Source organism: Carica papaya, chromosome 2, assembly GCF_054855325.1.
Source record: "Carica papaya isolate Zhongbai chromosome 2, ASM5485532v1, whole genome shotgun sequence".
Lineage (NCBI taxonomy): Eukaryota > Viridiplantae > Streptophyta > Magnoliopsida > Brassicales > Caricaceae > Carica > Carica papaya.
The window spans coordinates 572,326-597,133 of record NC_142310.1 but is presented as its reverse complement, the minus strand read 5'-3'; the positions used below and the strand labels follow the sequence as shown (position 1 = coordinate 597,133).

At 34.2% G+C, this 24,808-nt stretch overlaps 3 protein-coding genes across 4 annotated transcripts; 1 reads left to right on the top strand and 2 right to left on the bottom strand.

Moving 5' to 3' along the window:
* Window positions 1–281: 281 nt before the first annotated feature.
* Window positions 282–4,811, bottom strand: LOC110814614 (Acyl-CoA N-acyltransferases (NAT) superfamily protein). The gene is made up of 3 exons (XM_022042141.2): window positions 4,491–4,811; window positions 3,284–3,680; window positions 282–832 (listed from the first exon to the last, which is right to left on the bottom strand). Exons 1-3 carry the CDS (start codon window positions 4,645–4,647, stop codon window positions 541–543), a joined length of 846 nt encoding a protein of 281 aa, XP_021897833.2. The 5' UTR covers window positions 4,648–4,811; the 3' UTR covers window positions 282–540.
* Window positions 4,812–5,320: 509 nt separating this feature from the next.
* Window positions 5,321–16,074, bottom strand: LOC110814597 (Zn-dependent exopeptidases superfamily protein). 2 transcript variants are annotated; one of them, XM_022042121.2, is made up of 14 exons: window positions 15,799–16,074; window positions 15,127–15,488; window positions 14,255–14,493; window positions 12,996–13,152; window positions 11,927–12,004; window positions 10,827–10,901; window positions 10,619–10,738; window positions 10,270–10,434; window positions 9,625–10,147; window positions 9,305–9,461; window positions 8,631–8,740; window positions 7,373–7,485; window positions 6,613–6,970; window positions 5,321–5,933 (listed from the first exon to the last, which is right to left on the bottom strand). In XM_022042121.2, exons 2-14 carry the CDS (start codon window positions 15,463–15,465, stop codon window positions 5,599–5,601), a joined length of 2,769 nt encoding a protein of 922 aa, XP_021897813.2. In that variant the 5' UTR covers window positions 15,466–15,488; window positions 15,799–16,074; the 3' UTR covers window positions 5,321–5,598. The 2 variants fall into 2 exon arrangements, with proteins under 2 accessions (XP_021897813.2, XP_021897810.2); XM_022042118.2 differs by having other exon boundaries at window positions 15,901–16,073.
* A 1,402-nt stretch (window positions 16,075–17,476) lies between these two features.
* On the top strand, window positions 17,477–23,941 carry DCP2 (decapping 2). The gene is made up of 8 exons (XM_088212424.1): window positions 17,477–17,785; window positions 18,559–18,710; window positions 19,216–19,343; window positions 20,532–20,627; window positions 21,848–22,000; window positions 22,500–22,603; window positions 22,698–22,765; window positions 23,397–23,941. The coding sequence occupies exons 1-8, from the start codon at window positions 17,706–17,708 to the stop codon at window positions 23,576–23,578; spliced, it is 963 nt and encodes a 320-aa protein (XP_088068550.1). The 5' UTR covers window positions 17,477–17,705; the 3' UTR covers window positions 23,579–23,941.
* The last annotated feature ends 867 nt before the right edge of the window (window positions 23,942–24,808 follow it).

The following is a 24,808-nucleotide window of genomic DNA, read 5'->3' as shown; positions in this document are numbered from 1 at the left end:
GGATAACAATCATTTACCATAATTCTACCATTTCTCATCAATTTATCAATGGTTAAGATACATTTTCTTCCCACTTCCCGAGCAAAAAAATTTATTCTTAGGGCTGGCCTGGCCTTACCTTCCAAATCTAATTAACGGGAAGCCGGATCAAGAACACTTGACACTATATGTTGTTTAAACAATTCTCATTTCCTGCCTTTTCCCACCAATTCAACCTTATTAACCAAATAGAACAAACTATCATCTGCAACACTATCAAATTTCAATAAAATCTAGGAACATAAAGAATGAATAGCTGATATAGGATTAGATTCAAGATCTGAAGGCGTGAACCTTATCGTGACTGAGGCCTGTTAGTACCTTACCATCAGGCTGAAACGAAATTATATGGCCGGTAGCCAAGACAAGTAAATCAATCATATTTATAAAGGCGGCTGTACTAACATAGTTTACATTATATACAAGCTAATTCTGATATGGTATATTTCTAATTTTTACTTTTTATATTTTTTGGGTCTTTTTTTGAAGATAAATCTTGACTTAAATGGAAGTTGTTGGAGTGTTCAAAAGCTTCATCATGAAGTTAAAATTGATATCTGGAGAGGTCTTGGGTTGGGGCCAGTTTGCTCCTTCAGGAACCTTAATGCTTCTGAAACCCTGGCCTTTGTACAATCTTGTTGCCCCAGGATTGTTCAAATCACAGTGCAATGCAATTGTTCGGCAGCCCCAGCTCCGGGCTAAGACCTCTGCTTTCGCTATCAGTCTTTTAGCTATTCCCTTCCGCCGGAATCTCTCACGAACTGCAACATTTGAAATGTATGCAATTCCAGTCCTGCAATACATTCATGTGACAGTTGTAAGGGGGAAAAAAGATAATAACATGAACTGGAAAGAAGTTATGAGCTCATAATTTGCAGTTAAACACAAAGAATTGAATATATGCAACTTCATCGGCATGTTTCAGACTACCATAATTAGGCTAATCAGCTATGAAACCCAAAGATCTATGGGAGCTTAAGAGGCTGCTACATCATTGGAACAGCTTTTAGCAAGGAGGATGAAAAGATATGGCACAGCAACCTTGACCATATATGTATATAAGTTGCTTGCAATCACTTTTGATCATCTAGTAAGTTTATGGGAGGGAAGATATATATATGTATGCATGTATACAGAAAATGTGTATACAGGATGTCAATCAGTTTAACTAGTTAAGTCTCTTGTGGTATGTTCTTCTTTGGTGCCCGGTGATATATAATATTTAGACAATGTTATATGGTTTATTAGGGATTATTTGGGTTATTAGAAGGTCAGTGAGGGATGAATTATGGGCTTGAAAGGGAATATGTAAAAAGAAAAAATCTGTAAATTTTATTCCTTCAACTATTTTTTAGATAGTTTGGAAAGAAATGAATAGTAGAGTTTTAAAAGAGATTAAGGAAGAGATATCTAAAACTGGGGATAAATGGATACATTATTTTGGTTTTTATATCTTAGGTCATGAAATTTACAGGTTGGAGGATTTTGAAAATATTATTGATATACAAACAGACTTGTAAATATCTTGTAAATGGGTGGCACCTCCTTGGTGCCGTTTATTTAACACACATTTTATACTTTTTATTTTTTTAAAAAAATCTCTTGTGGTCCACAAAAACCTAGAATCAAATCTCATTCATACCTCCTCATGTATGTATAGGGCATAAGCTCAAAAATGAAGTGTAATATTATTCACCAAGGAAAATCCATTTTCATCATTACTCTTTTTCTTTGTGGAATGTTCTCAATCACAGCCATATCTTGCTCTTACTCAGCCTTTCTCTTGCCAGTATGATGGAATACCTCATGAATCAGTATCATCTACCATTTATTTCATCCGTTGATTTAATCTCAATTAGATTCTAATAACAAAATCTAGCCAAGTCATAATCCGTAAGACTGGACAAAAGGACTTGCTTGGCTCCAAGATTAGAAGCTATGATCTGCAGACAGGACGAACATACTCTAGTTTTAAAATATTGAATAAGGATTTCAGTCCTAGAGGCCCTTTAGTTTGTTTTTTCGTTCATCATTATCCGGCAAAAATGAATGGAGATCTTACTTCTAATAGCCGTTATGTGTAAAATGAAGCAGAATCTCATTCTCATCAACTTCTACGGTGCAATTGGGCAGGAAGGTTCAGCGAAGTTGTTTTAAAGATCATATAGGAGTGCTGGGCGGTCGTGGGCTCCATTCAAGATGAGATTCGGGCATGGTAGTGCCCTATCCCACTTTCTCCTTAGTGACATGTTTCGAGAGAAAGAGACCTAAGAGCCCTTGAAGGAGAGGTTTTTCCCTTCAAAAAATTCAGGATCATGGGTTAAGGAATCTATACTTCTTGGTTAATGGTTAAGTTTGTTATCTTTTGGATGTCACGTATATTTTGAAGTGTAAACAATTATCTTGTCTATCTTTGTACATCGGGAAGGTTATGTTGGTGCCTTGTTAGTATTACCATCCTTCTGCTAGAAAAGAAAATGAATTGATATCCTATTGCCTCCCTGAGGGGACTCTATGCCTGTCCTCAAACTAGAAACAAGGAAATGACAGTGAGTCTTGCTTTTCCAGGCAAGAGAGGACTACCAAACTCCTGGATAAAGAGTCTTATGACTTCTAGAGGAGAAATGGGGAGAGTTATGGTATGAGTATTTAGAGATGTGTTAGCATGAAGTAGTAGGCAGAGTTATATACTAGTCCTTAGAAATGGATTAGTAATTCTAGCCGGATCGTTGGTATGGAAAAAGGCCACTAAGAAAATAGTTCCTAGACATCTTGCTCTTGCCAAAGGTAAGGAAGCTTTGGTTAGTGATTTACTTTTTAAAAAAAATAAAGAGTAGAAAAATATCATTAATAACTGGTACCAAAGGGGTGTCAATTCATGTACAAAGTATTTACGTATCTCAATATATCAGTGAAGTTCTCTAAATCTTCTATTAAGTAAATAGGATGATCCCAAAGTCAAAAATCCGAGAATCTGAAACCATCTATTCTTAACCATGTCAAAGTTATTATCATCATTTACTCCATTAAAAGTTCTTTTTTTTTTCTCTCCTTATAGACGACACAAAAGCTGGTGAGCGGAACGAGGTTTAAGTGGTTTATTTCCCTTTCACCTTTATTTTACCTTTCTACCCCTTTTCCTTTCATACACTTTAAGTGGTTTGTTTCCTAATCTAGATCGTTCAAAAGTGCCAAACTTGATAGAAAAAGTAAAAGAAAGAAAAAAGCATAAATCAAAATTTACCTTCTCTGCCGGAGAGGTCCTTTGCGTGGAAGGAAGTCAGCCACTGTATCCACGGTTAATATCCCAGCCACATAGCCCTTATTAAGACTAATTTTTCCATCAAAACCTCCAATTTTGAAATCTTCACTTCCCAAGCAGAAGGTTTCATCCACCGAGCTACCAATAACAGCAACTAAACACGTTCTCCGGCAACCTGGTGGGGTGGTAAACCCCGACAGCATTGCCACCATCCTATCAATTCGAAGCATGAAGTCTAACGGAAAGGAATATTCAGGGAAGAAGGAGCTACAATGTGTCTCAGCCACTTCCCAACAGTCCTCCAACCTTGCCTCCCTGACAACAATCTCGGGAGATATAGTGGGAAATAGTTCAACCACTTGGCTGGCTCGGCATGCTCCTAAATGAGCCGAATAGCAAATTCGTGACAATCAATATATTTGTTGGAATGTATTGACAGAAGGCAGTAAATAGGAAGGTAGAATTTAGAAACTAATTTGTTAGAGTCTAGTCTTCCTAAAGCATCAAACAAGTCTAAGAAGAAATTCATGTAAAAATGTTAAAGATGAAGTAAATCAAGGTATTAAATAGGAAGAAAACCATTATATTAAAGAGAAAGTAAACTAATATGCTAAAGAAATAAATTATGGAATTAAAGAGAAAGAAAATCAATAAATAAATCAGAGTATTAGAAATTAAGCAAAGCAAATTAAAGGGTAAAATCATATCATTTTGTAATTAATTGTTTTTTGTTCATGCTTAAAAACCTCTCTATATATATATATATATATAGGGTTGTACTATGGAATACAACATCAATCAAAATCATTCTTCAAAAAAAGAAACAGATGAAGATAAAGCAAACCAAAGGATAAGAATCAGAACATATATGCTGCATATGGATTTATAAGAATTTCAAGTAAATTTAGAAAAACCCATTTCAAATTCATCAACTTTAATACAATCTAAAAGGAATTTGACTAAAATTAGAATTACGAACTGAATTTTCATCATTTTCAATACAAATTTCAATTTTTCATAATAAGAAGTGGTGTAAATTTTCAAATAAATTTCAGAAAAACTCTTAATTCATTCGAATTACAGCCTTACGCATACGACAAGCAACAGCACAAATAAATCCATTCCCAAAAGAAAACCCACCAGAATTTCCCGGGAAACAAACAACAGAAGAAAAGGGTTAAGTGGGTACCTGATTTTGGGTCATGAGAAACCCTAGGAGAGGGAAAAGAGAGAGGTGGGTAGTAGAGTTTCTTGAAAAGGAAAGACAGAGGAGGAGAGTTCGTATTAATGCAGTTGTTAATGGAAGTTGGAGTTGATAATGTGGTACCCAACGGTATGCTCCGCATTTCTGGGAGATTTCTTTTTTAAGGTAAGCTCTAATTCTGTCTCCCCTGTCTGTCTCCGTGTTTTTCGGTCTCTGGTCTATCGGAGGTACGAGGGACAGAACAGAAGAGAACAAGATGTGAAGACCGGAAGAAAAACACGTGTGCTTGAGTTTGGTGTCTCTGGTAGGACAAATCCAACACCAGGGGAACTCAAGTAAGTCGCACGTGTGAGCTATGTAATGATTTTTAGCGACGGTTAAAAGTGTAGTATTAACTGTTAAATACTATTAATTAACTATTTAAGTGAGACTAATTCAGATTTTCCGTAAACCCCTTATATGGTTCTCCTAAATCTTCCATTGATGATGGAGAATGACTCAATAACAAAAAATTAAAGTTCTAAAACTATTTATTTTTAAGTATATCAAATTCATTAATATTATAAACGCCCCGAATAATAGTAAATAGTGTTAAGTTCGCTTGTTTTCTCCGTTACTTGATGCCCATTTACGTCCAAATTTCATCTCTCATCGAAGCAGCCATCACCTAAGTGATGCTTAAAAACCTATAAAACATGGCCCAAAACCACCGGACATCAGAAAATTACGTAATTACAATTCTACTCTATCCGCCTAAAAAATTAATTACAGTAAAAAAATATATATTTTAATAATAATATTAACACTAACAATCATGCTGATCACTCCTCCATTTGTTAATGTAATTACTCAATCAACTAGTATAAATGTCTCTACCAAACTAATTATTTCTATAAATATTACATATATCAGCAGGATATTTCAACTGCTCAAATAGCTCAATGCTACATGATCAAATAAATAAATAAATAAATAGCTCAATGCTATACAAAGAATTTACTTTGTTGTGTATATGAACTAGTGACTATGATATCGGTCATCATTCATATGAGTCCATTATTTATTCTCAGAGAAAATGGTGCGAGAAAGAAGCTTAGCGTTTTCCATCGTAGATATCGACAGGAAGACTCGTGAGAAAGGCTAATGTATGAGGAGATGTGGACTTGCCGAACTGAGAACACCAAGAAGGAAGCTTCATGAGGACTCTTTCAGTTTTTGGTGTTAACCGATCAAAATCAGTTCTTAGCTTTAAAAGGGGGCGATGCTGCTCCTCTCTCTGTCCTACGTTGTTATGAGATTGCTGATCTCTCACCCAGAGAAGAGTAAGATTGAAATTTGTTGGCGACTTTTTTCCTCCGCTGAACTGAATAATGTGCCATCCATCTACACTTCCCTTGCCACCAAGTGAAACTATCTCATCCACATCCCCTGCATTTACAGTTCAAAATTTAGAGAACAGACAGAGAGATTAGATCAGCATCATGCTCCTTCTTCCTTTTCTGTAGTTGTGAAGTAATAGATTTTCCTTTCTGAAAACCTTAGGAGCAATATAATATAAGATTATCTCTATGGTTTGCATCAAGAGAAAAAATTTATAGGCCACTGTCTGCTAAGAGATTATCCATTTGCAAATTCGTGTAGTGATGATTCAGAGCAAGCCATGACATGTCAGTCAATAGATTCATAATGAACATGTTACATACAAAATATCAACTGTCCGGTGTTGGCAGGGGAAGCTGGATTAACTTGAGTTTACAGTTTTATTCTGAACATTAGACAACTCAGACCAACATCAGAAGGGAGGTAAAAGGGGGTAAGATGTTCTAAAGCAACCCTATTTGCTTTTTTCTGATTGCACAGTTATCTGAAGCATCAATGTCCAGATAGTATAGCTCTTTTTGATATAATCTTTGCCATCTAACATTTACTTTAAAATGTCAATTTCCCACCTACAATGCCAGGATCCAAACTCTGCAGAATTTGAACATGATTATAACATTTTTGTCTGCTTTCACCTTAGAAGAAGGAGATGAAAGACCGGGAAGACAAGTGTACGGATGCAAAGACAAAAGAGAACATTAACACCATTGACAAAAAAAATTATTACCTTGGAATGTGAAATCTCTTATTTCCTCAGTATTGATTGCAAGAGACCAGCGCGTAGAACTCCTAGTATCAATTGAAACTTGTGTGACTCGTCCATCTACCATGGTATCACTAACAACATGCACTGTGGGAATATCAGCCTTACTCCACCCAGTTTCAGCATCATCATAAGTTATGCAACCATATTTGACTGAAAAGGTAACAAAATCAATAACTCTCTCTCTGCCACATGTGAAGCCTTCTTTAATCTGTTCGGCCTCTTTTGTCAACTTTCCAGGAGTAGTTGAAAATAGAGATACAAATGAACTAGGAACTTGATTTCCATCAAATTTTCCTGTCACATCGACGACATGCACAACCTGAGGAACACAAGCAAATGTTAAATCTCTATTAGATAGATATGTTTTCTGAAGGAGAAATTTTGTTTCCTTTGTCTGGCTTCGTTTCCTTCTACTGAAAAGTTTTTCAAGTAACCCAACCAAACACAGGAAAATACCGCAAAACCGACAACTTGGAAAAAGAAAAAAAAAACTTTCTTCACTATCAAGTTAACTTGGAAAAAGAAAAAAAAAATTCACATCTAAAACAGGTTTACCTACATGAATTCTTCAATTACATAACCAATTATATGATAAAGCATAGGAAAATTCTTGAATTAACAATTTTTAATAAGATATATGCATGTAATAATCAAGCAATTCTTATTCACCAAACGCATAGAGCAGGCAAGAATCAAATAGTTCAGTAACGAGGTTACGTACATTAACAGCTCTGGCAGTGTGCTCGGTGAATGGTGGAATAACACCAGATGATACCAAAGCAAGTGAGAGGCCAAGTAAAACGCACATTGTAGTTATAATAGATACTTTTGCACCTGGACATCCACGTTATACAAAAGGAACAAATATAAGTTTCCAAAGTAGACCGAAATATTGTGAAAGTATACATGTGTCCTCTAAATAATGATTAAGGAAACATCACACAGGATGAACTCTAACGTAGGATAAAAACAATAGTTCCTCTACCAAAATATGGCATATATGGCATAAAAAAATTGACAACTCCCTAGAATCATGAAAAGAATAGTTGTTTTAACTTCTTACTCCATCCATTTATGCTATAATACTTTCTATCTTTATAGATCAAACAATTCAACATTTGAAACTGCTAGGTAGCTGCCAATCTCATTTTCTACATGGTAAGTAGCTTATCTTCACCATTCAGGCTCTTATTAGATCAAATATTCATAAAATAGTTAGGTTGGTTCCAATCTTCCAGATCCATTTTATGCTCAAGACATCATTAACTTCACCTTATGCCTTAATGGCTAAGTATGATCACATTAAGAGGATGCTTGAAATTGCTTATTTTAATGCTTATAAGCAGCTTAAGCACTTTTCTTCGATCTCCCTGTTTGGTAAATGGTACTTATTAATACTTAGAAATGACTTTAAGGTAAAAAACATGAATCTGAGTCCTCAATTTTTAGGTTCTTTATCATCTAACAAGTTGACTTAAATACTCTATTCATATCCACTTAAAATTAACAATTCATATAATAATATAAATTATAAAATAATCATAACAAATATATTTTTTTACTAGTTTTTTACCCAAAAAAAAAACTGTCTATTTTTTATAATCAACACTTTATTCAAATGTTTAACTGTTTATTTTTTAAATAAAAATCTATTTATTGTAAATAACTTAAACTATTTTAGTGCTTGAAGTATATTTTTTTGATAATCCAACATTTTATTCAAACTTGTTGACTTAAATACCATTCTAGTGCTTGAAGTATATTTTTTTGGCAATCCGACATTTTATTCGAACGCGTTGACTTAAACACTATTTTAGTGCTTGAAGTATATTTTTTTAGCAATCCAATCCTCTAATTCAGTTGCTAATGATACAGTTAGGTGCTCAAAAATATGCTCTAAGAGTAACTATCAATTCCAAATCTAACGGAATTATCTATACTTAATGAAATCAAACAAGAAAAGCATTAACAATAAATACCTGAAAGATGAAAATATGACAGGAGATACACCAGAGTCAAGCACGCAATTGCAGCAATAAGAATTGCGAGAATTACATTCCCCAACCATTCAGGAGTGCTACCTGGATTCCTGTATGTATATACAAAAGTCAGAAATGCATCTCTTCCCCCCCACCCCAAATTCCTGCGTCAAACTGGAACCTATAATTCATTCTCTTAAGTGATTCCTATTCAGCATGAATTATAGATAATACGTTTGAAATAATTTACTTGAGCATTCAAGTAATTCAAAAGCTTTAGTTTATAAGAACCAATTTTATTAAGTTATACTATATTTAACATGCTCACTCATTGTAAGTAGAATATGAACTTCGCACATGGACACAACACCAAGGACCAATTTTATTAAGTTATATTATATTTAACAAACTCACTAATTGTAAGTAGAATTTGAAATTTGCACATGGACACAACACCAAGGACCTTGTTGCTTAACTTGATGGTAAATAATTGAATTGGGTGACTAATAATCCAAAAGTTTAAAATAATAAGGAAGAGGGAATTTTTATTCGATGCCGTATTTTAGCAAGATGATCAATGTCCTCTTTAAAAGAAATACTTTACAAACAATCAAATAGAAAATGCAATTAAAGAGGCAGAAGGATAACTTAATAGTATAGTTACACAATTTTACCTATCCAATCGAACTGCAGACCCGATAGTTGTGCTGGCCAGCTGGATGAATATGCCAGCTGAAATTAAAATTGGCATGGCCAAGCCTAAGAGTAAAGTTGCAAGTTTGAGTGGTTTTGGGAACCGTGTTGGCGTTAAAGTAGCTTCAAACAATCCATCTGAATATTCCAGAAAATCATGTTAATTTGGAACAATAAGGAACTATCTTTTTGTCTCTTGAACATCCATATGTTCATGATTTATGTACTACTGCTGCCTCAAAGCAATAACAACCTAAGGATTCTAGAGCATATTCATGTGATAGATGAAGTGTCCACTTACATGCAAATGCAGGTGGAACTAGCCAGACCAGAGCCATATATGAGGATCCAATGTTGTAATAAGTTCCCAAAATCAGAAGAACAAGCCACTGAATGAAACCAGCTTTAAAGAGCCATCTTTCAGCCTCTAACTTGACCAAGTCAGCTTGAATAACTGGTGAGAGCTGCTTTTTCTTAGAATACACATTTGATAAATATGATTTAAGAATAATATAACCGAAATGTTGACCCATCAAAGCTCCAAGAACAGCAGGTGCAACAAATAATCCAATTACCAACCACGGGCTTCCAACATAGGGAACAGGTGATGAAGATATCAGAGGCAGAATGAAGGCAATAACGACAGAAAAACCTATTGAGAATATCCATACGAATATAATACTCAGACATGACAATGCCAGGGACACAGCAGCCGGAATACCACCCATAAACAATGATGTAGTCCATATAAGAAGCGATTGCATGATCACCGAACTGTGAAGCATATTTGCAAAATTTTGATTGTATACAATCATATATGTCCCCTGACGATTGAGGTTAATGTTAGAATACAGCATTGCTACAAAGGTAAATTGGATGGACAAGTTGCAGGAAAGGGAATATGAAGCCAAAAACACTGTTAAATCTTCTGTAGTTAGAAAGTTACCAAAATGTCAAAAAATATTGCATTGCTGTGTCTAGATTTCTCCTCTTTTTCAACAGCCTTGCCTTCTGGCAGATCAGAAGATGAAGCAATTTTAAGCAGAAAAGCGAGCATATTCTCTCCAAGATGCTGAAGAGATCCTGGTTTCAATAGCTCTAATTTGTCATTCTGCACGGAAGAATCTTTGAAGTCTTTATTTTCATCACGAAAATAAACAAGGTAATTTTCCACAAATTATTTCCTTTTTTTTTTCTAAAACTTCTTTCAGACTCTTAAAAAATCAATCTTTTGTTGTTTCTGACTGTTCAGTAGTTCATAAGCTGAGAGGCAGAAAAAGGTAGAGGACGTAGACCTTTGTGTGATATACTGCAGTGTTATCTGTGTATGCAAAATCCAGCCCTGAAAGACCAGCAACCTCTTTGTATATTTGGAAATCTGTCGCAGATTTTATGGCTCCAGAAGAAAAAAGATCCTGCATTTAGCTCTTTAGATGATTTGCTTGTTAAATACACACATTTATTATGAAAACCAAAAAAATAGCACTGAGTAAAACTCCTAACCTGCGCAATTATTTGGCCAGATGGATATTTTGCAACTGAGGCAAAGTTCTCGATAGCCCATGGATGGGGACCAGCCTATCACATAAGAGTAAAAGAGAAAGGATGAAATATCCTCGACAGTTAATTGGAATAATTGCTAAATTCAGGGATGATACACCACAAGGGGGCATTCTCATTTAAAAGCTAACACACCAAGCTGCATAAATAGTACGAAACATGAAATTTAGGAACTATAATGATGATCAGGACCACTCAACACAGTAGATCCTGCCACTCAAGACTAATCAGATGCTAGTTCATTGTTAGTTGCCAAGTTGTAAAATAGACCAGGTGCTATAAAACAAGGAATTGTACTAATTATTTGAATTATCAACATGAATTTGCCATGTCTAGTATAGATAATCTATTTTCTATCAGTATAATTACTTTCACATGGACATCGATTAATTAAATCCACCAAACTAAATTTTAATACAAGGTATAGCAATCCACCAAATTAAATTTTAGTGCAAGGTATAGCGAGTCTGTGCTCGGCCACCTTTTTTGGATAGAAGACCTTAGCATGAGAGGTTGTCTTGAAGTATAAAAAACATATTAAGTCATTTTTTTCAATTCAAGAATTTCGGAATAATGTCACTAATAAATTATTTCACAAGCCACATCAGGAACATGTATACAATTCAGAAAAGCATTCAAGTGTGAGTATTCTACTACCAAAGAGGAACAGATACTTTCCGAGATGTGCACTCTTCTACAGTGATTGTTATGCTGTCTAAGAAAAGGTTGGAGAAGGCATAGCTAGTTATGTAAACATACAATTAAAGGAAGGTCATAATTTTTGGGAAACTTCAGCATGAACCTGATATTGAAAGGGATATGTGAGAAGCTTTTGACATTTAGTTGTATCGTCAAGTTTGGGTTTGAATAAACCAGCACTTAACTGACACAAAAATATTATACACTTAAAGTCCATGGAAAAGATTTAAACAGTTAAAATGAGCATCGAAGTTAAGCCGTTAAACAGGAAATTCATATCAACAGCATAGTTATCAAATTGAGTAGAAAATTAAGAATTACAGCAGTAACTTATTCAAACCAACCTGAAAAATTCCAGACTTTCCTCCAATACCCATGGCCTCCAAATCAATAGCCAAACAAATAGTAGAACTCCAAGGATGCTGAAACAATAGATTTAAAAGAATCTGTCAGAACCAATCTAAAAACAACTCATAATTCCGCTTCTTGAAACAGTGCCTAAAATAAAAATTACAAAATTAAAAAAGAAAGAAGCAAACAGAGCATGGAAGTAAGACCAATCTAAAAACCAAAAATAAAAAATTATTACGAGGTCAAATTTAGAACAATTGTTTTGAGCTCAACCATCCACTCGTCATTGGCTGGATGGTGGATACTTGTACACTTTTTCATGGGAATGTGAGATTGAGATGTATGTTGTGCAATATCGTATATTCTCATTGAGAGGTTAAGCATGTGTGTCTTTTTTAGGAAATTGTGTTCTTGTTGGTATGCAGGTACCACCTAATTATTGAATATATAAATTTCAGCTGAAGAATTGTTTTCAGCTCAACCCAATAATACGCACCTAATGCAAATAACTGGATATTCGTATAAGCATTATATGAGAGTAATCTTTATGTTGAGCATAATTATTTGGCAAGTGGATATTTTTCATTGGCCAATTCATAAACTACAGAAATAAGTTTGTAATGAAGTCAAATTATTTTCTTTTGCACATGGTCTTTTGTCCAAGTCAGGTAGAAAAGTTAGTTGCGTTTTCATTGCTTATAAGAAAGATAGTTCAAGACATCATTTTTACACAAAATAATTATAAATTGTTCTGCTGCATTTTCTCAAGCCAACCATCATCAGCAGTAATGTATGGACGTCAAAGTATACAACTGTTTCATAAGAACAAATATGTAAGGAACTAATTGAAAATTGTAAGTAGAAAAAAAACTATAAACGAGGAAATTTCACAGGAAGCAACCCAACGAAAATGCTTCTAACCTGGGTCAAAGTATACAACTGTTTCATAGGAACAAATATGTAAGAAACTAATTGATTCTTCAACCACAGAAATTGTAAGTAGAAAAAAAACTATAAACGAGGAAATTTCACAGGAAGCAGCCCAACGAAAATGCTTCTAACCTGGGTTATAAAGCTATGAGCACCATTTAACCCCTCTTCCTCCCCAGTATTGAAGAGAAATATAATGCCATTCTTGAAACCATGCGCCCATTGAGAGATGCCTCGAGCAAGTTCCAACATAACAGCAACACATGAACTGCAATCACCGGCACCTTCCCTGAAATTGCACAACATTTTTCACAAGGTGACAAGGCAACTGTTTCATGCAAACAAGTGAAAGTGCATGTCTCTACCAAGAAAAGAAAATTCCAAATGTATGTGAAATATGAGAGCAAAGGCCATGCTAGGATGGCTACAGCAGCCGTGTAAGAAAATATACAGATTTTATGAGAGAATTCTGAATAAACTCCCTTCTTGATCGAAAAGCTTCAACAAGAGCTCCCTTTGTGCAAACCATTTGACCAGTCTGGTTCAGCTTATCTTGGTTAGCCACCTCCAGACCGGTTCTTAGGGGTTTTAAGCTTGTTATTTCACTTTTGAGGTTAGTCTGGTCCAATTTATGTTCTATACTCGCTTTTTGGTAGGTTGATAATTTGGACAAGTGAGTTAGTATCTATTTATGCATTCCACCCAAGTAATTTGACTTAAGATGTATGTTATTAAGTGCTCCAACTGGCTTGATGGAAGAGAAAGTGAAGATAATACTACTAGCATTATGGTACGATGTGGTAAAAGTTTTAAATGATTGCTTATGGATATTGTTTATATACTTACCAACCCTCTTCATTCAACTAATGACCTTTTTCATCTTTGGACCAAGTATTGTCACTCAAAAGTATACCAACAACCACCAAAGTCAATATGAGATGCACTTTAACCATTATTAAAATCCTTCGACAGTGATCAACTTCTCAAGCACTTAAATGTTAATGTGAAACCTGAAGTTGCTTACTGCATATGTGAGTTGACTGGAATCACGACACCAAATATCCATTGTGATGGTAATCAGATGAAAATGATTTTTGAACTAATTGTTTCTACATTTAAAACATTAAGTGATTTGACGAGGCAAAGATGTACTACGGAATCTTAATTCTTGAAATAGTGCAAGAATCTGACATAATTCTCCCAATGTTGGGTCTTGATAGTGAAGAGATAAGGAAAATGTTTCGTTGGTTGTTCATGTGTAAGTGGTCCATAAGTTTGAACATTCTTTCAATTGTCTAATCACATTTTAAGAAAGCACTATATATTTCAACAGAACAAATCGAATTAAGATTAAAAGAAAAAGAATGGCTAGAAAGATGAAGAAAGCATACGTCGAAAAAACGGAATCAATGTGAGATGAGACCAATATAGCATTTTCTCCTGCTTCAGATACATATTTTGGCAAGATTCTTAAAATGATGTGACTAATATCTGAATAAACAAGTGTTTTCCCCCTAAACAGGCCACTGACCAGACGATTTGCACCAGTTTTTGCTTGGAAAAAATCAACTTGGACATCAACCTCCCAATGAGCTGTTTTCTTAATTTCTTGTGCTGCAGCCAAAACATACTGTTGCATAAAGTGCATCAGATGATATTGCAAATGCCCACTATAAACATAACATCATGCTAATTCTAACCATAGATAATCTAGTAAATAATATATAAAATCAGATATATAAACAACTAAAAGAGTTCTTTACATATACCATGTTCCATTACCAAAAAGAAAAATACTAGAGAAAAGGATCTTAAATTAACCAAAGCTATTAAGAAAATCAAGAATATAACCAGAAAAAAAGGATGGTGATAATTAAAAAATATGCACTTAAAACATATGGCCATTTTCATATCCTACTGGCATCAAAAGGCAGAGATGAATAATCTAGCTACAAAACTGTAAATGTAAGTACTTAGCAACAAAAGAAAAAATGCCAAGACAAGTCTTAAACACTGAAAATTACATGGGCAATGATACCAATCATTTTAACATTCAAATATATGCTTGATACAATCCACAAGAATATTTTTCAAAGTTTTTATCTCATATCTCAACCTCTCACATGAAAAAGGACACTTGAAAAAAGGAGCATATATCCATTGATTAGTTCATATGTATAAACAGCATCAACCAATTAATGACAGCATATAAAACTCAACAGAAACACAGACCAAGTTGAACAAAACAGTTCAATGGACCAACCTGCAATGCCTGATCTAGAGCATCTGATCCAACAGGATGTGGGCCTAATTTAGTCAATTCTCTTACATGCTTCATGGCCTCGAGCTCAGAAAATCCCCTTTTCCCTGCCTGTTTGGCACTTAGTGGTGCTGGCAAATTCCCAAACTGATAGTCATATATAGCCCAAGAGCTGTATATGATCAATCCAAACAATATCATCCACACAAACCCTGATCTCTTCATGTTCTTCATCTGAAAATTCTCAGTTTTAACTTCCTCACCAACAACTTTAAACCCATCATCCTCTTTACTACTCGATGGTTCAGATACCAATGAAGATTTCCCTGGCCTCTTCCTCATTTCGTATAGAAACAAGCACTCACCTGGTTAATTGATAGTAACCCAAATAAGCTCATAAAGCACTCTCCGGAAACCATTGTAAGGATTCAATAGATTGAATTGAACAGAACTCTAGAACAACATAAAACAAATCCCTAATAATAACTTCATCATCCATGTAAATCAACTGAGACTCTGTTAATACTTCCAATTTATCACTCTATTAAAGAGATTCAACAGATTTTCACCGGAAAAACAGAAACCGATTGATATATTTTGAATTGTGTGGCTACTTTAATATATGATTAAATGATGGTCCGTTCTAGTTAATAACTCAGAATTAGTTCAACAAACCGTTGCTTCGTAATCAACCGATTCATGAAAGAACACATAAGCAAAATCCAGAAAACCAATTCACTGAAGAAACTTTAAGAAACAGAGGAGGAGGACATGTACACAGATAGAGTTGAAAGCTTGCGGTTGAGATTTTCTGTTCTTTCGATTTCTCGCTTAGTGAAAAATAGCATTGACTGCAATATGAAGCGCTCGCTTTTTCCTTTGTGGAGTTGCTGACCGTTGAGATCTTCTGATTCGGAGCCGTAATTTTTGCAGGCGACTTACTTCTTCGATTCGACAGCTATAAATTGTAGAACTCGTCATACTTCAAGGTTGACTTACTTCAAGATCCAACGGCTATAAATTGTTGAAAGATTTAAAGCTGATAATGACCTTTTTTTTCTTCTTTTAAGGAGAAACACGACGTTAATTTCATGAGTAATTTGGATGATATTATTAAAATCATATTTCTTTGCTAGTGGTATAATTAATTTAAAATATTTAATAGTATTTAAAAAATAAAATTTAAATAAATTTTTAAAATTATTAATTTAATAATTTTTAACGGACTCATATTTTTATTTCGATTATATATTTATTAAATTTAGTTAATTTTTATTTTACGAAAAAAAAATTATTTCAGACTTTATTTTTTTTATCAGCAACTCAAATTGTTTCTTTTCTTCTTCTTTTTTCCTTTTTTCTCTTTGTTTCTTGATAAATAAAATGATAATAAATAAAATTTATTTATTTATTTTATTTATATCATAATAATACTAATAATAAATATTATGTAATAAATAATTTTTTAAAATTTATAATTATAAGTAAAAATTTATAGTTTTAAATTAAATTTTTATATTAACTATAAAAAAAATAAATTTTTATTTTTATAATAAATTTATTTTTTTAATATTTTAAGAAAATTATTAAAAATTACAGTTTAAATAATTTTTTAAGTTAAATAACTTAATTACAAGTTAAATGAATTTTTTTTTTCTTTCCTTTAATATTACATACAATAAAATATAAATAAATTAGTAATTTGACTTAATATACAACCATATCAACTTATCAATCCGAACAAAACAGTTGTTATTAATGTACATTAATAAAATATCTTCTCTAACATATCATACTTTCATAATTAATATCCTGCACACTTAATATATATTACCTTACGTTAATTATTCGTGATAAAAATTATTCAAACAGAGCAAAAGAGTTAAAGTTGATTTCGACTTCTAAGTATGAATTGTTATTTTATTATTTCATTGTTTAAATAATTTTTTTAATAATAAATTATTAAAATAATTATCGATATTTAATTTAATTTATAATATTTTTTATTATAATTTATTTATATGAGTCTTTATTCTTTAATATAAAAATTTAAATAAATATTTTATAATAATTAAATTCATTTAATTAGGAATGTCACGACAAGCAAAAAAACGGGACATATTATTTTTCTTTAAAAAAAATTAAATTATTTTTTACATGATTTAATAATTAATTTACAACACAGAAATTTAGTTACAATTCTCGAATTATTTTTATATATAATAAAAATGCACAATAGTTTATTTTAAATTAGATCTTTATTTGGGGAAATCGGGTTGAAAATTATGGCGACAAAAAATGCCCGACCCGAGTCCAGCTGAGACGGGCCAAGGCAAGGCGATCATCAGGCGACACGCCAGACCTGTTTGGCTGCCCAGTACTCCATCCACTCGAGAGATCCCCAAAAAGGGACCTCTCATCGTCTTTCCTTATTTTCTTCATCCGAATTCCATAGACAAAAGAAAAAAAAAACTGCTCTGTGTATATTAGTACAGTCCTCGTATCCATTTCGCAGTACGAATTAGGGTTTTTTTGAGGTTTCACTTGGCAAATAGGTGATAGGGAGAGCCAAAGTCCCGGCCATGTCAGCTCTGTATCGATCGTCGACTGCTTTGTCAAAGAGCGGTCTTCCTCCAAAAGAACTGCTCGATGATCTATGCAGGTCCCACTACGCTCTCTTCCTCTTTGGTTTTACGAAAGGAAAATGGATATGTTTTCAGTTTGCTCGTTTTTCTTATGTTGTTTTCGTGTTTAATTTACTTCGAGCACTGAAGACAGGAGATAGACGTGTATGGATTTCTTTTTCTTGACGTTTGTGAGACTCGGTTAATCAGTATAAGAATGTTTTAGTTTACTTGTCAAAGTTGCATTACTGAATTCTGAATGAGCATTGCAGTTACAGGAACTTAGATTGTGAAATTGGCTAAGATTTGTGGATAAAGTGTTAGGGCTAATAGTTTTGGAGTTTAGTGGTTAATCGCTTGGTTTCAAGGACCTCTCAGGAGAAGAAAATGGTCTGTTTCGAGGACCTTATGGAAAAGAAAGGAAAATATGAGTTTGAAAATGTTGCAATGTATTGGAAATGTGAAGAACTTAGGAACTCTTTTATGACATTATCAGATCATGTTTTATATGGTTCAGAAACAGAGAACATACCAAAAGAAGAATGGACCAGATTTAGGAAATTGAAAATTTTTGTGACAGTGTTAAGGTTTGTCGCTAGTCCCAGTTGTCATTTGGGTATTTTCATAATTGTGTGATGGTAATATGTTAAACATAAATGGAAATTACTTTTTTTTAATTTTTTTTCCTTATTTGGTGCCTTGGGAAATTAAATAGATTGATCTTTTATCTTATGTCTTTTTTTGCACACTATTTTGTTATGACTAGAGAATAAGATCTAAATCTTTTTATTTCATTTTAATTTTGGTGCAGTCGATTTGTTTTAAATGTGCCGAAAGAAGACCAGCAATCATTTGAGAGAATTCTTTTTCTTGTGGAGTATGCTCATTGGTTCTACGAGGATAATACCGTAGAAAAAAATCCATCACTGAAATCTTTGACTTTGAAGGAGTTCACTTCTTTATGTATCCTTGAAAGAATTCTCAAATTACAATGATTTAAACAATTCCTTGTTTAGAATGAGCTCTAGCTTATTAGCATCATAAGTCATATCATCAGATGGTATGCCTATTCAACCATTGGTTATTACAAATGTCCCATTATACCCTTTCTTCTTCCTCAAAAAAAAAAAACATTCCAAGCATGCAATCCATCTAGTTGGCATTAATGATTTACTTTCACATCCTTTTCACTTTTGAACCCTCATTAAGTTGTCGTTTTATCAGATGGCATTTGCAACATGAAAAACATTATTTGGCATGTTCTTGAAATTCCAGCAGTACCTCTTTTTTTAAGTACATAATTTTGAAAGTTTGTACAAATTCTCGATTTTTCTTGAGATGTTCATGTCTACGTTGTAGGTTAACCTACGGAAGTTAATATATCACAGTCAGTATGTTTTGAACTTTTGGTGGTATTATTTGCGACTTTCCAGTATATCCTTGTTTCCCTTAATGTATTGTCTTGCAGTGTTTAACAGTTGTGATGTTTTGAGACCATATGTTGCTCATATTGATGACATATTTAAGGACTTCACTTCTTACAAGGTCCGAGTTCCTGTAACAGGGGCAATCATATTGGATGAAACTTTTGAGCGGGTAAGGCTTTTTCAAAATTTTCTTATCTAAACACTTATCTTAATATTGCAACTGAAATATTTCCTTTGGTTCTAGTTTTAACTTGGTCACTTTGTTTGTTATTGCAGTTTGTAGTGATCTTTTAGTTCTTCAGGTTAGTATAGAGACATACAGACATTGTTATAGAGTGAGCACATTAAATCACAATCATACAAGTTGATTGCCCTCATGCCCTTCTCTTTTCCTGGGATCATTTTAAGATAATGAAATAGAAAAGTTTTTGAAGGTATCTAACTTTTCTAGGGAGGAAATAACTTGTTCTGTACCTCATTGATTTTGTTCAAAAGTCATCTCTTCATCATGGAGAAGATTTTAGGGGACTTTTTACATATCTTGGCTGATCATTTTTCGCAATTCTGATTGCTTGTCTGCATGGATGGCACACCTCAGTGCCTTTTGTCCTATATTATTTGTCTGTATCTGTGTGTATATAGACATTATATATATGTAAAAGAATGCTGGTGAACATGGACGGAGCTTGGGCTTGGCAGGACATTGAGGCTGATAAGGGTAATCAATTCTGATATACCTCATCCGGTGGCTGTTTTGGGTCATTCAGAAATAGAAGAATTTGGGGGACCAACTTGATTTTTCAACAATCCAAAAAATCGATTCTTTTGTACATTGCTGGCACCCATTTAAAGAAAAAAGAGATATGGTAATGTGAGGGCAAATTTGAATGCCAGGATTTAAGGAAACAGAGATCTGAATATGAAGATTAAAGGAAATTCAAAGAAGTGCCAACAAGAAAATGGAGTATCCACAATTCAAAGGAAGAAATGATATGGATTTGGAAATTAGAGTGTTGCAAAATGCCAGAAAGTATTAAATTTTCATAACATCCAGAAAGGACTAATCATGTGTCATTGTGCTTTCTGACCTTCGCTCTCAGGCTTCACTTTTCCAATGATGTGATCCTTCTCTAGGAATAGTTATAATTACTGATCTCAGTCACTAGTTTCTTATCTAGCTAACCGTTAAAGACACTCTTCTACATGGTTTAGGATTTACTGTTTATCTCTAGAGCAATGCCTCAATCATCATTATCCTGCATGAATTACTACTTTCTGATTTATGAACATTTTTTCTAATAACCGCCTTATCAATTGTTGTATCTGGTGCTTAATATTCTATTTGTGCAATTCACAGTGCCTCTTAGTTAAGGGATGGAAAGGGTCAAGCTGGAGTTTTCCACGCGGGAAGAAGAACAAGGATGAGGAAGATCATGCATGTGCCATCCGAGAAGTGAGCTTGATTCTTCTGAACTTCTTCTAGCTTTTCTATGTAGCTGATTTTTTTTTTTTGGCATTCTCTATGCATGTGAAGTAGTCATTGAAACCGTGACTTGTCAGAATAACAATGATTTAAGGATATTGTTGTTTTCAACATTACTAGCTAGCTGGCTGAAACGAGCTTGTTAAATGAAATGGCATTTGGTGATTCTGCTGTTTAGGAAACGAATCACAGACCTGGAAGGTAGGTTATTATAAAGTTTTTGGGATGATAAGACATACTTCACCCATTGATGAAGAATACTTAATTTGATAAGGCTACGATTAACATTTTCTGAAATGAAAATAGTAACCATTCACAAGCACTAAAAAGGTGCAAACCCATGTACAAAAAATTTATACGTCAAGCAAAATATCTATAAGGTCCCCAGCTATCTCACAAGAATAAAGAGGATGATCCTTTATCAAGGCTGAGATTAACATATTCCAAAAAGAATAGACTTGCTATCATTTGTTAGGTGCTATGATGAAGGAAGAAGTGTAGATAGTCGGCAATTAGTAATGCATGAGAGACTGGTTCCTTAATTGGCATTTCCATCGAACATAGTCAGCATATTCTCCAATGAAATCTGACTTTCAAATTTTCTTCTTAGACATAAATCCACTGTGACGAACATATGCACTTCTTCACTTTTCTTAGTCTGACTGTATCCTTGAACTGTTTGATTAATTTTAATCTTAAACACTTGAATTGGAAACTTTTTTGTGTGGTTGTTGAAACATAAAGGAATATTCCATGTGTTTCACAGCTAATGTTTAGGGGTGAAAGGGCTTTCAGTCAACTTTGGGTTAGAGGCATAGAGCAGATGCAAGAGGCTTAGTTATAGATGAAACTTTACTGAGAGGAAATGTGATATGTGAGTTACAATCAAATGCTGTGTATTTCTGATTGAGAGCTTTCTAGGGGAGTAGCTAGTGTTGATGGGTAGAAGGTCCTTCACTTGGTTCTTATTTCAGTTGTTTCTTGGTTAGAGGCATAGAACAGATGCAAGAAACTGATTTGCAGATGAAAGACTACCGAGAGAAGTCGATACTTATCAATCAACTGCTATGTGTTTCTATTGAGAGCTTTTTATGGGAGTTGGACTTATGTTTGCTAAGGGTTGACTCTCTCTTCCTCTCTCTTTCTCCTTCATGTTTGCTGATAGTATACTTTTTGTGTCTCATATACAGGTCCAGGAGGAAACCGGATTTGATGTTTCAAAACTACTAAAGAAGGATGAATTCATTGAATTGATATTTGGGCAGCAGAGAGTACGGCTCTACATAATTGCTGGTGTGAGGGACGATACTGCATTTGCCCCACAAACTAAAAAAGAGATCAGTGTATGTAACTTCACATTCTTTGGGGTTAAAAAAACTTTATTATGATGGGCTGTTTTTAACTTCATCAACTACTCAAGCCCTTACACCTCATATGCAAAAGTATTGCCCTTTAATGCACTCATTCACTGAAGGTGACTTAATGTTAACTTATTATATGGCTCATTACTTGTCAACTAGAAGAGTGAATTTTTTCTGGGAAGATAGAAGAGTGACATAATTAGCCATCTTCAAAACCTGTGCAAAGTTTTGTACATTATAACCAATCATCTGCTTCCCCAGCTCGAAACCACTCAGTTTGTTGCAGAGGCAGCAGTTGTCTCTGGGCATATATATGCTGTCTCTTAAGAGTAGAACTCTTTGTACAATTTGATCGAAAGATAATTCATGCTTATCTTGGTTTTTCTGGCCTGTAAATTTTGTTACTCCTTCTTTGTCACTATTCCATGGAGAAATTATTTTTACTAATGTAGGAAAGAGTTCTAACGTTGAGTGCTTGCAGGAAATTGCATGGCATCGAATTGATGATCTTCAGGCAGCAAGTGATCATGTAATATCACGTGGGGTCACTGGCCTCAAGCTTTATATGGTGTCCCCTTTTTTGCTGTCAGTATTTTGTCATTGCTATTGATTATTTCTTTAAGCTGATTACTTTTCTTCTATTCTGCCAGTATCTGATAAACATGATGCCTTGATGCAGATCTTTGAAATCTTGGATTTCAGTGCACCAGCCTCCCGTGGCTCGGAGACCTGATATGCCCCTCAAAGGTAGAAACTTTTTCCTTCAATTTTCTGGTTTTACCATAACTAATGCTAGGATTTATTGCTATTGTATATCAAAAGGAAAAAGGAGAGAAGCAGAGGGAAAAAAGAACTAAAGACTTGCCTGCTGGAGCGTCTTGGCATAAGAATTAAAAGTCAACTCAAGATTAAATTATAATCTACTCGAGCTCAGTTTTATGAGGAATACCAGGGTTGAGAAATGATGTCTGTAGCATGATTTTTTGAAAAAATATTTTTGCAGTTTCTACAATATATAATTACCATCCACTTCAACTATGTTCAAGTCATTTGCTTGCATAAGTAGACTTTGGCTTTGTTTAAGGATACTGACCCTAGCAAAATCCTGTAGATGTTACATGTACATTTATATCTTTTTCTGTGTGTCTAGGCATACATAATTTAGAAAAAAAAAAGTAATGAAGGTCTAATGAGAATTCAAGTTTTCTTCTCCGTGAAGAAGAAAAAAAAGATTATTGCCATAGGTGGTGCATCCCTTAACTCGTATACCCTGTTTTTCTTCTTGTATAAGCTTTTGCATTTTTTGAATGAACAAAGTGTTAGCTGATTTCCTTTTTTCTTTCATATTATGGTGATTTTTCTTGTTGTGTTTATCAAGGAATCTGCGTGTGGAAAGCAAAGAACAGTTCCGTAGGGAGCAGCATACCGGTAGCTGAGAGCCAATCAGCGAAACCAGTATCTGATCGGCCACCCGAGACTGGTGCTGGCAAGAGTTTCAGAAACTTTAAATTCAATACTGCTGCAATCTTGCAAGCAATGGAAGCTGGTTTTTCTTCTTAGAAGGTCAAATTTCAGTTTCTTTGGAAAAAATTTTAGTGTTACACACCTATATTAGTGTTTCACCCCTTCACCTGTAATATTCAACAATGATTGATGAGGTTAAACTTCAAAATTAGTAGCCATACACAGGTTGTACATTGTCATCTGTGTCATTTCTGGTTTCAGGTTTATATAATATATAATAGTTTGCAGCCTGTACAGTAACACCCTTTGGGTCGGAATACCTGTTCATTTGGTAAACTGTGTACAATCCCTCACCCTTTTCCCCCCAAGTTGACTGTGGTCTCTATACTGAGAATTTGAGACACCGCCTCCATTAATGCTTTTGAGTACATTTTATGTTGAATATGTTCTTTTTTAAAATCTTTGCCATGGCCAAGTCAGCTTTCTGGCTCTTCGAGTTGAGTTTAAAAAGATTAGGACCTTCAGACTGGTGGACCGAAGACAAGGCTGTATGAGCTGTGCGTTCGCATTCATCTTGGTTCCGTCAAAAAGCAGAGTCTACGATGGAATCCTGACACTAAATGTAAATCTGAGGTAGGTATAGTTGTACTCTGCCTTACTGTTCATATATCAAAAGGTGGTTAGCTATCATCATAAGCTGCTTGCTTAGCATGTAGAATTAAAATTTTCTTGCTTCAAGTATATTGCTTTTGCTCGCTTCTGTGTAATTTCTCCTCCTTGTTTAAACTTTGATGGATGTTAAGATGGAGTGTGAACTTTGTGTAGGCACCGCAGTTGCATTTGGAGCAGTCACAGGGCTTGCAAAAATTGATCTAATTGACTTCTTTATACATATAGGATACATTGTTACGTACGCATATCCTGTTTTTAACTAATTATTTCAGTATCGACAACTATGTATATCATATTCTTAACAGTTATTTCTATCGTATTAAATTTATTCTAATAGCATTTCATCAGTCACGATAGATGCAGTAGTCTCGCCACGATCATCGTGGTCGCAGCACAAAAACTTCTACGCAGTATAATAAATGAAAACATAGTGTTTGACGCCGGTAGTTTTTGCATATAAAACGGTTCGTTTTTTTTTTTATTTTTTTATTTGTGAAGTATTTTTTTCAAAGTGGTGACAGGCGGTTAGGGTTTTAATTTGGTGGTCCGACTCAATTCTTTTTGGACTTTTGTAACTCTCGGCACTATATGCAAACATTTCCGAATTCCGAAAATTTTTCTGTTTGGTTCCTGGGAAAATTATTATTTTCTTTT